We start from the raw sequence: 12,253 nt of genomic DNA, 5'->3' as shown, positions 1-12,253 counted from the left end.
CCCGTTGAGAAGGAAATGGCAACCCCCTCCAGTAATCTTGCCTAGAGAATTCCATGGACAAAGGAGCCTGGAGGGCTACACTCCATGAGGTCGCAAGAGTCAGACACAACTGAAGAACTAACACGTTCCCTTTTTTGTGCAGAATTATTTAGGTTTCATGTAGTTTATTCTTGCTACTTTTCCTTTGGGCTGTGCATATTTATAAATAATTTTCAAAATAAGACTAGATGTGCCAATCCAGTTCATACAATAAATATTTACATGAAAGTCATATTTGCTCTCCAAAAGGAGACATGTCAAACTATTTAAAAATTAGCATTTTTCCTTTATTTGGTAATGGAAAGGTTTTCTCAGAAAATTTATCCAAACAGTCAGTTGGCCAGTTTACAATACATATTTTCACGCTTCTTTACTATTAGTAGACATGAAATTCAATATGATCATATACTTCTCTGTTTTACTTAATTTCTTGACTTGAATTTTATTGGTAAAGACTACTGATACCTCAGTTGATATCCATTTTTGTGTTTTTATATTTAATTTTATGATTAATCATAATCATTTCACTTAAAGAAATGTTCAAATTTGAATGCAGAAAACTTGCCAACCATTTGTGGAGTTTTTCTTAAGCTTAAATGTGTTTCAATAGAAAAATGTTGATATAATTATTTCGTACATGATTTAATACCTATCCAAATTATAAAGCAATTTTCCAACTATTAAAAAATAAAATTGTTATGAAACAAAAACTTCTCTACAATGTTGCTTTTGTTCTCTTGGGAGAATGAACAACTGACAAAATTTCTCCTTTGTTATTCATATTAGTCAGTGACCCTGTGTGTAAAGGCAGACATGGCCCTATTCATGGTCTTGGCTGGCAGAAGGAAATGTGAAGCAGGGAGTGTTCATATCTTCCTATACGTTTTTCTACCTAGCTGTAACATGCATTTATGAAAATCTATAAACTTGCCTTTATGTGAAACTTGACTGTTCTCTGTTTGAACCAGCAGGATAGTAGAATATCTGAGGATCAGAATGTGAAAACAGAAGTTTTTCCTTTAAAGATTCTACAAGATCTGTTGCTGTGCTACATTCAGAAAAGGAAAATCACATGTGATTGCAAAAGTAGTAGAAATGTAATCTGTGGTGATTTGTATTTTCATAATAAAGTACTTTCCTATAAAGTGTTTCTCTTATGTTTTTAATGTATGTAGGATTTTAAACACCAATGTACAGTATAGGTTTTCCTAGAATTACAGGTTAATACTTGTAAGGTATTTATATTCTTTCTTAATATTGTCCAAAAATATTATTTGAAAATTTATGCAATGAGGAAATAAGATAATAATATTCTGATCCATTTTGAAGGAACCTGTAGTATGTTTCTGTGTTTATGTGTAAATATCTATATATGTATTTTTTGCGTAAGTAGAGTAAAAGTAAAGATTATAACAATTTGGAGAGTAGTGTTAGGACTTCGATTTGCATATAATATTCTGCTACAATAGAACATGTGTTTCTACGCTGCAAACTAGTTCACAGAGGATTGATAGAGAAAATGTAACCCCAAAGTCACTGGTTAACACCAATTTAGCAGCTTTTAAAACAATCAGTGGAAGCTTCTCAATGTTAATGAGAAAACCTTAGTCTTAAGGAAAAAGGCCAGCTAAAAATCCTATTGAAATACTTTTCTTTGTAATCAGTTTTGAGTATTTTAGTGCTATCAAGGATCAGTACACATTCTAGAGTGTTAATGTATCCAGTGAAGCTGCAACTGCAGATGAAGAAGCTGCAAAGACATTTTTAAATATCAGATTTTAAATTTAAATTTTTGATGAAACAGCTTTCTATTGACAGTTGGTGCCCTCAAGGAACTACTTCTCAAAGGAGGGAGGTGAGCCCCAGCCTTAAAACTTAAAGTACCGATTGACTGTGATGCTGGGTGAAAATGCTAGAGAGATTTAGCTAAGCTAAAATTCATTAAGATTGTGATTATTTTTGTTAGGACTGTGGTTACAAAGTTGCATAGGTTTTTGAATGGTTTACCTCTACAGTATTTTCTCCATCAGCCTAATTATTTTGGGTGCTTGATTTTGCCTGAAGGGACATTTTTAAGCAAAGCCTACTTAATACTGGGCTTCCCTAGTGACTCATTGGTAAAGGAACCACCTGCCAATACAGGAGATGCAAGAGACAAGGGTTCTGTCCCTGCAGAAGGGAATGGCAAGCCACTCCAGTATTCGTGCCTGGGAAATCCCATGGACAGAGGAGCCTGGCAGGCTACAGTCCATGGGATCAAAAGAGTTGGACACAACTTAGTGACTAAACAACAATACCTGGTGTTACAGCAGAGTGCTTATGTTTTAGAATTGATGAGTTTATTTGTGCTCTTTAAGTTGCATTTTCACCAAAGTCTTAATACCTATGACTATCCTGTCTCTTCAATCTTTTTCTTCTCTGGATTCTTATGTAAACTAGATTGATGCTTTCTTGATTTAACATTTAGCATTTAACCTTACATATATAGTCTAGAAAAGCATCAAGGTCTGGTTTATTAACAGAACATTTTCCTTTTCAGCACTAAGAGTTTATTCCCCCTTTCCCCCCAGCTTTAAGATATAATTGACACACAGTACTGTATAAGGTTGGGCTCCAGGTGGCACAGTGGTAAAGAAATTGCCTGCCAATGCAGGAAACACAAGAGCTGGCCTGCAGTAGGAAATGGCAACCCACTCCAGTATTCTTGCCTGGAAAATTCCACGACCAGAGGAGGCTGGCAGGCAGTAGTCCAGGGGATCACAAAGAGTCAGACACAGCCGGGCACAACGCACACTGTGTAAGGTTAAGGTGTACAGCGCAATGCCTTGAGTTACACGTATGGTATAGTGATTACCACAGTAAGTTTACCGTGGTCACATTCGTCGTCTAATATAGATAAGAAAGAAAGAGGAAGGAAGGAAGAAAAACAAAGAAAGAGCCAATGTATTTTCCTCATGATGAGAACTCTTAGGATCTTCCCTCTTAACTCTCAGTGACACAGTGCTAACTGTAGTCATCACGTGGTGTACATCTCCAGTACTTCTGTATCTTACGACTGGAGGTTTGCGTCTTTGACCATCTTAATTGCCCCTGATCAAATCAGATCCTTTTTCTATGACTTTAGATTTTGTTTGGTTTGTTTCAAATCCCATATAAGTGATAACATAAAATAGTTGTCTTTCTCTTTGGGACTTATTTCACTAAGCATCACATTCTCTAGGTCTGTTCATGTTTTTGCAAATGACAGAATTCTTTCTTAGGTCTGAGTGATCCCTCATGGTATATATGTATATACATGCATACACATATTCTTTATCCATTTATCTGTTGATACAAACCTAGTTTGCTTCTATATCTTTAAAAAAATAGTATAGTTATTTTATTTTTTTATTTATTATGGCATTCAGGATCTTGTTCCCTGGCCAGGGATTGAGCCCAGGGCCCCTTCATTGGAAGCTCAGAGTCTTAACATTGCACCACCGGGGAAGTCCCTGCTTACGTATCTTGGTTGTTGTAAATAGTACTGCTGTGAACACTGGGTGAAGGTATCTTTTTGAATTAGTGATTTCTTTATTTTTTTTTCCTTTGGCTATATATCAAGTAGAGTTACTGAATTACATGGCAGTTCTATTTTTAGTTTTCTGAGAAACCAACATACTGTCTTCCCAGGGTCTGCTCCCACTTGCCTTCTAAGTGTGTTAGAGTTCCCATTTACCCACACCCTCACCAACATTTATTTGTAGACTTTTTGATGATAGCCATTCTGACTCATGCAGGGTGCTGTCTCACTGTGGTTTTGATTTGCATTTCTCTGGTGATTAGCGATACTGAGTGTCTTTTCATGTGCCTTTTGGCCATTCATATGTCTTCTTTGGAAAAGATGTGTATTCAGGTCTTGTGCCTATTTTTTAACTGGGTTGTTCGGTTTTTTGGTATTGAGTTGTATGAAATGATTATACATTTTGGATATCAACCCATTATTGGCCATATCATTTGGAAGTATTTATCTCATGTGGTAGGCTGTCAATGGTTTTCTTTGCTGTGAAAAACCTTTCATATTTAATTAGGTAGGAATAGCTTATTTTTGCTTCTGTTTCTTTGGCCTCAGGAGACAGACTCAAAAGAATCCTGCTATGATTTATGTCAAAGAGTGTTGTGCATGTTTTCTTCTAGGAGTTTTTTTGTTTTGAGGCTTACATTTAGATCTTTAACTCATTTGAATTTACTTTTGTATATGGTGTGGGAAAATGTTCAAATATCATCGTTTTATGTGTTGATGGCAGGTTTTCCCAGCACCATTTACGAAGAGACTATCTTTTATCCATTTTATATGACATGCCTCCTTTGTCATAGACTAGTTGTTTGTAAGTGTTTGGGCTTAATTCTGGGCTCTGTATCCTGTTCCGTTGTACTTTCTGTTTTGTGTCAGTCCTATGCAATTTTGATTACTGTATCTTTGTGGTATAGCCTGAAGTCAGGGAACATGATACCTCCAGTTTTGTTATTTTTTTTTTTTTCAAGATTATTTTGGCTATTCTGGATCATTTTGTGGTTCCATATAAATTTTAGGATTGTGTATTCTAGTTCTGTGGAAAATATAATGGGTATTCTGATAAGGATTGCATTAAATTTATAGATTGCTTTAGGTAGTATGGGCATCAACACAATATTAAATCTTAAAGGGAACCCACTTGCACTGTTGGTGGGAATGTAAACTGATACAACACTATAGAACTACCATGTGACCCAGGAATCCCACTCCTGGGCATATACCCTGAGAAAATACAATTGAAAATTGAGTCATTTTGTATGCATCAGAATTAAAAATTTAAAAAACATAACAAGATCTCTTGTTGAGAATTTGGGCAAATAGAGTTTCTCTTTTTCACTTTTACACTTCTATATGGTGGAAATGTGAAACGGTAGAAGCATTGTGAACAGTTATTTGCTTTATGTTCTAAGTTGAAAGTGTATGTACCATGTAACCCCAAAATTCCATTCCTGGGAGTATAAATCTTAGAAAACCCTTACATATGTTCAGAAAGAGACATGCTAAGAAATGTTCATAGAAGTAATGGTTTGTATGAGGAAATAGGGGAACAATAAAAATTGTAATTGGTAAGATAACATAAATGCATTATGTGATATTTTTATAATGGAAACCAATTGCTATTAAATGGTGAGACTGAGGTGGAGCTGTCAAAATGAATATTTAAAAATAAAATGAACAAAAATGCCAAATTTCAAGTTACATATATAAATGTGTATAACATACAATAATTTATTATTTATGGTTGTATATGGATCACAACAAACTGTGAAAAAGTCTTAGAGATGGGAATACCAGTCAACCTTGCCTGTCTGCTGAGAATAATGTATGCAGGACAAAGTGCAACAGTTAGAACTGTGTATGGAACAATCAGATCAGATCAGATCAGATCAGTCACTCAGTCGTGTCTGACTCTTTGCAACCCCATGAATCGCAGCACGCCAGGCCTCCCTGTCCATCACCAACTCCCGGAGTTCACTCAGACTCATGTCCATTGAGTCAGTGATGCCATCCAGCCATCTCATCCTCTGTCGTCCCCTTCTCCTCCTGCCCCCAATCCCTCCCAGCATCAGAGTCTTTTCCAATGAGTCAACTCTTTGCATGAGGTGGCCAAAGTACTGGAGTTTCAGCTTCAGAATCATTCCTTCCAAAGAAATCCCAGGGCTGATCTCCTTCAGAATGGACTGATTGGATCTCCTTGCAGTCCAAGGGACTCTCAAGAGTCTTCTCCAACACCACAGTTCAAAAGCATCAATTCTTTGGCGCTCAGTCTTCTTCACAGCCCAACTCTCACATCCATACATGACCACAGGAAAAACCATAGTCTTGACTAGACGAAACTTTGTTGGCAAAGTAATGTCTCTGCTTTTGAATATGCTATCTAGGTTGGTCATAACTTTCCTTCCAAGGAGTAAGTGTCTTTTAATTTCATGGCTGCAGTCACCATCTGCAGTGATTTTGGAGCCCAAGAAAATAAAGTCTGACACTGTTTCCACTGTTTCCCCATCTATTTCCCATGAAGTGGTGGGACCAGATGCCATGATCTTTGTTTTCTGAATGTTGAGCTTTAAGCCAACTTTTTCACTCTCCACTTTCACTTTCATCAAGAGGCTTTTGAGTTCCTCTTCACTTTCTGCCATAAGGGTGGTATCATCTGCATATCTGAGGTTATTGATATTTCTCCCGGCAATCTTGATTCCAGTTTGTGAGTCATCCAGCCCAGCGTTTCTCATGATGTACTCTGCATATAAGTTAAACAAACAGGGTGACAATATACAGCCTTGACGTACTCCTTTTCCTATTTGGAACCAGTCTGTTGTTTCATGTCCAGTTCTAACTGTTGCTTCCTGACCTGCATACAAATTTCTCAAGAGGCAGATCAGGTGGTCTGGTATTCCCATCAATGGACTGGTTCAAACTTGGGAAAGGGGTATGTTAAGGCTGTATATTGTCACCCTGATTATTTTACTTCTATGCAGAATACATCATGAGAAACGCTGGGCTGGATGACTCACAAGCTGAAATCAAGATTGCTGGGAGAAATATCAATAATCTCAGATATGCAGATGACACCACCCTTATGGCAGAAAAGCGAAGAACTAAAAGCCTCTTGATGAAAGTGAAAGAGGACAGTGAAAAAGCTGGCTTAAAACTCAACATTCAGAAAACTAAAATCATGGCATCTGGTTCCATCACTTCATGGAAAATAGATGGGGAAACAGTGGAAACAGTGATGTATTTTATTTTCTTGGGCTCCAAAATCACTGTGGACAGTGACTGTGGTCATGAAATGAAGACACTTGCTTCTTGGCAGAAAAACTAGGACAAACCCAGACAGCGTATTAGAAAGCAGAGACTTTGCCAACAAAGGTGCATATAGTCAAAGCTATGGTTTTTCCAGTGGTCATGTATGGATGTGAGAGTTGGACTATAAAGAAAACAGTGCCGAAGAATTGATGCTTTTGAAATGTGGTATTGGAGAAGACTCTTGGGAGTCCCTTGGACTGCAAGGAGATCCAACCAGTCCATCCTAAAGGAAATCAGTCCTGAATATTCGTTGGAAGGACTGATGCTGAAGCTGAAATGCCAATACTTTGGCCACCTTATTTGAAAAGCCAAATTCATTAGAAAAACCCTGAAAGGGTTGAAGAAAGGAGGAGAAAGATTGAAGGCAGGAAGAGAAAGGAGTGGCAGAGGGTGAGATGGTTGGACGACATCACTAGCTCAATGGACATGAGTCTGCACAAACTCTGGGAGATAGTGAAAGACAGGGAAGCCTGGTTGGCGTGCTGCAGTCCTTGGGGTTGCAAAGAGTTGGACACGACTGAGTGACTGAACTGAACCGAACTGATTGAATATGGTCATTTTGAATTCTAAAATGCATAATGGTCAGGGGTAGCATATGAAGAATCAGAAAATTATTAATATAAAGAGGATAGCAACTCCTTTGTACATATGGATGACAACAAGCCAAAGCCTTTTCAATACATCTCAGGAGCAGCCTGGTATTTCTAAAAGAGTGAAATGTTTCCGAACTTCTGACTCATTTATTTTATTCAATATTTTGATAACTTTCTCTGTGACAGGTAAGTGTTTTTCTACTATTTTTTTTGAACTTTGCTCTCTTGGTAAACACCAGCATTGGCAGTTCTGAGTAAAACCTTTGCCCCTTTCTCTTGGAACCACTCTTCCACTAACCCCTAGTAGAAACTTCCAAGCTTCATTTTACATAGACTCTCATGTAAGCTTTTTTTCTTTTCAATTTTTCTTCCCCCAAACAAGTAATTTATCATATCACCTGTGCTATTTGATTTACTTACATTGCCTTACTTGTCTGTTCTAGCCCCTGCCCCTCAGTGGTGTTCAGTCTGCTAAGGTCCGGGGTCAGTAACCTTGCTCTGCCAAGTTCTAGAGGGTAAAAGTTTTGGGTTTGCTTACAATACATAAGCAAATGAGCATGGCTATGTTCTAATAAAACTTTATGGACATTGAAATTTGAATTTAATATACTTTTCATGTGCCACAAAATCTGCTTCTTTTGATTTCTTTTAAGCCATTAAAAAAATGTGAAAACTATTCTTAGGCTGTACAATAACAGGAAACAGGAGGTCCACAGTTAGTTACTCTCAAGCAGCTACACTAATTTATATTCCCACCACCAACAGTGCACAAGGGCTTCCTTCTCTTCCCATCCTCATCAACACTATCTCGTCTTTTTAATAACAGCCATTCTGACAGGTGTGAGGTGATATTTTATTGTTGTTTTGATTTACATTTCCCCGATAATTAGTGACCTTTTGATGTAATTGTTGGCCATTTAAATATCTTCTTGAAAAAATGTTAATTTATTAATGTCTTGCCATTTTTTAATTGGATTGTTCAATTTTTTTTGGCCTTTGAGTTGTATAAGTTCCTTATATATTTTGCATATTAACATCTTAACAGATGTCAGATTTGCACAGATTTTCTTTGATTTTGTAGGTTGTCTTTTCATTTTGTTGCTTGCTTCTCTTGCTGTATACAGACTTTTGAGTTGATGTAGTTGTACTTATTTACTTCGCTTTCGTTGCTTGTGCTGTTCGTGTCATAGCCATAAAACCATTGCCAAGAGGAGATTTTTCCCTGTTTTATTCTAGGAGCTTTATAGCTTCAGGTTTTATATTTATCTTTAATCCATCTTGAGTTAAGTTTTGTGAGTGATGTAAGATAGGGGTTCAGTTTCATTCTCTTTTACATGACTAGTTTTACCGGCATCATTTTTTTTCAGGAGGTATCTTTACTCCACTGAGTATTCTTGGCTCTTGTCAAGTATTAGTTTACCACATATGCAGGGGTTTATCTTGGGTTTCATGATTCTGTTCCATTGGCCTATATATCTGTTTTTATACCAGTGTCATACCATTTTGATTGCTATAGCTCTATAATGGGGTTTGAAATTAGGAAGTGTGATATTTCTGGATTATTTTTTCTGAAATACTATACATAGCTTTGGTTTCTCCATTATTGCTTATGAGAGTCCAAGAAGAGGCACTAGTGCCCTAAATAATTACCTTTCCCATCATCCTGTAAATATATAAATGTGTCTTTTCTTGCACACATGAAAAGTGTATCTCTCTTGGTATAAAACATGGAGAACCCATGTTGGAGCAGTCATCATTGGGAAGAATTTCTGCTCTTTCATTGGAGTGAATAAAGAGGTAGAAATGTACTTCTGTAATTCTACTTTAGAAATTAAAACTTATTTCTTCTCAGGAAAAAAAAAATTATCCTGTAATTTGGTACAGCAGGAATCCTATTATTTCTGTTATAATTCAAATGGACCAAGTGTAAATGTTGTTTAATTATACAGCTTAAGAATTTGGTCACTAATGAAGTATTCTTTCTTATTCTTTTGAAATATTTTTGAATTTTCATTCCTATTATTTTATGGCTATCTGTATTAAAAGCAAAAGCAGAACTAAAAAAGCAGAGTTAATATCTGTGGATGCATGCTGTAGTCAGATGCCACAATGAACACTGGCATTTACATCAGAACATTTTGCAGTTAGTTTGAGTCAATTATTGTGGGCATGTACCTGAAACCTTCCTCTAATTCTCAGTATGACTGGTGATTCATATTGTGGAAACATGTCACCTCTTTAGAGTTTGAACTATTATCTACCTTATAAAGCATGAGCTAAAATGTCAGATTTATAATTTACGTGTATAATGTACTATGTTGAGGGCTTTTTTTAAATTAGAAGGAGGATAGAACTAGCCTAAATTTTGTTGACATACTTTACCATGTGACGTATCTGTTGACAAAAGAAAAAAGTGCAACGTAAAAGTTGTGATTTACATTTTATTCAGGGACCTTACTGAGGGAAACAGCCCAGGAAACCAGCCTCTCAGAGTTCTGAGGACCTGCTCCAAAGAGGTAAGGGAGGAGTCAGGATATATATGATTTTTTTTTTTTTTTTGCTAGGAAAAAACATGTCAAACATCAAAATATTACTGCTAATCGTAAAGAATAGACATCTCAGGTTGATGATTTTAGTCCTTTTCTAAACATGAGAAGATACAAAAATCTGGAGTGCATTGAAATGTTTCCTGAGATCTGTGTTTCAACTGTCTAGGGGCCTGTACATGCACAGCATAGGATGCTTCCTGTTTTTCTTCCTCTTGAGATCCCCCCAGGGTGCTCAATCCGTGGGCAACTAGAGGAGCTAAAGGCTGATCTTGGTAGAACTGGAATGGCAGTCAACCGTTTCTCCTTTACTTCTCCTTCACATATTTTACCATGAGGGTAATATAATTCAGAATTTAAATTAGCAATCTCCAGCAGTTAGTGATGTTTTTTTTCACAGATAAAAGTTTCTTAGAAATACGTGTTTCAGAGGCAATTAAGAAAAATACATGGTGACTGTTTTTAGTTTAATAATATCACCTTACTGCTACTGCTAAGTCGCCTCAGTCGTGTCCGACTCTGTGCGACCCCATAGACGGCAGCCCACCAGGCTCCCCCGTCCCTGGGATTCTCCAGGCAAGAACACTCGAGTGGGTTGCCATTTCCTTCTCCAACCACCTTAATTCTGGTCCTAATAGAATTGCCTGGGAGGAGTCGTGGATTTTAGAGAGACTTCTTTGCAACCCTCACCCTGGCCTGTTGCTGAAACTGGTGCAAAACTTTATGAGGTAGCAGATACCATTGCAGAGACAAACTAGAGAGACCTGAGCTCAATTTGCATATTGTTGTCTCTAATTAGATTCTATCCCTAGCGGGTATAAAGTGTGCCATTTCAGATAACACTGGGAATTCAGAATACTTACCTGGAGCCCCAAAACTGCCTCTATTTTTCAGATTATTATTTTTACCATTGAGAGCTAGAAGCCCATGGTTGATCTTGAGAGTGACTGACTCAGTGTTCCGTTCAGTCAGTTCGGTTGATCAGTCGTGACTGACTCTTTGTGACCCCATGGACTGCAGCACGCCAGACCTCCCTGTCCATTACCAACTCCTGGAGTTTACTCAAACTCATATCCATTGAGGTGGAGATGCCATCCAACCATCTCATCCTCTGTCATCCCCTTCTCCTCCTACCTTCAATCATTCCCAGCATCAGAGCCTTTTCAAATGAGTCAGTTCTTCACATCAGGTGGCCAAAGTATTGGAGTTTTGGCTTCAGCATCAGTCCTTCCAATGAAAATTCAGGATTTATTTCCTTTAGGATGGACTGGTTGGGTCTCCTTACAGTCCAAGGGACTCTCAAGAATCTTCTCCAATACCACAATTCCAAAGTATCAATTCATTGGTGCTCAGCCTTCTTTATAGTCCAACTCTCACATCAATACATGACTACTGGAAAAACCATAGCCTTGACTAGATGGACCTTTGTTGGCAAAGTAACATCTCTGCTTTTTAATATGCTGTCTAGTTGGGTCATAAGTTTTCTTCCAAGGAGCAAGTGTCTTAATTTCATGGCTTCAGTCACCATCTGCAGTGATTTTGGAGCCCAAGAAAATAAAGTGTTAGTCAGGAACCAAGATTGGCAGTGAGGTGTCTGCCTAGGCCAGGGATCTCCATTCTCAGCACCTCTTGGGGATCCTGGAGTCCCAGGGTCTCAGCTTCTCTGGGTTCACTGTGCACATGTGGCCATGTTTTATCCACTGCTGCTAGGAGTGGTGGCAGAGGAAGGCCCCTCATCTCTGTGTAGCCCAACAGCCTCTATCCTCCTGTGCATTTGGAAATAATTTCTTCCTTTCCCATCTCTTTAGCATAATTTCTCAAGGAGCTGAAACTTTCTTGAGCTGAAAAGCCAGGAAAGCAGGTTATTTACTACTACTTTTGGTTCTATAATATCAACTTTCTCTCAGGGAACTAGGCACAAAGAGCATGGTTACTTTCTCAGAATAAGGAGAAAGGAAAACTATAGACCTGACAAGTTCATCTCAAAGTCAATTTCATTTTCATTGTCTTTCAATATTATGATAAATCAGGTTTGAGTTGGCCACTATGGAGAATACCTTGGCCTTTCACAAAATCAAAGTTCTTAAGCAATTTTAACAAAATAACCCCACAGAAAAACAGGTCTAGCATGAATTCTATATATATTCTCAAACTCCCAAATAATCACTATCCCAAATGAGACCTCACGTACTTATGGAACTAATCACAGAGTAGGTTTT

The 12,253-nt window shown here is 37.6% G+C and overlaps 1 protein-coding gene across 4 annotated transcripts in view; it reads left to right on the top strand.

The window, feature by feature from the left end:
* The window catches only part of SLCO6A1 (solute carrier organic anion transporter family member 6A1), a 113,453-nt gene extending 112,269 nt beyond the window's left edge, over nt 1-1,184 (top strand). For 3 of the 4 annotated variants that reach the window (XM_059888837.1, XM_059888838.1, XM_024995334.2), the window contains exon 14: nt 1,008-1,184. In XM_059888837.1, coding sequence (XP_059744820.1) covers nt 1,008-1,015 — 8 coding nt within the window. In that variant the 3' untranslated portion in view covers nt 1,016-1,184. The remainder of the gene's footprint in view (nt 1-1,007) is intronic. The other variant, XM_059888836.1, reaches the window with a different exon arrangement.
* The last annotated feature ends 11,069 nt before the right edge of the window (nt 1,185-12,253 follow it).

The sequence above is a fragment of the Bos taurus genome, chromosome 7, assembly GCF_002263795.3.
Source record: "Bos taurus isolate L1 Dominette 01449 registration number 42190680 breed Hereford chromosome 7, ARS-UCD2.0, whole genome shotgun sequence".
Classification (NCBI taxonomy): Eukaryota; Metazoa; Chordata; class Mammalia; order Artiodactyla; family Bovidae; genus Bos; species Bos taurus.
Note: the sequence above shows the minus strand (reverse complement) of the source record. Positions and strands in the feature narration are given on the sequence as shown.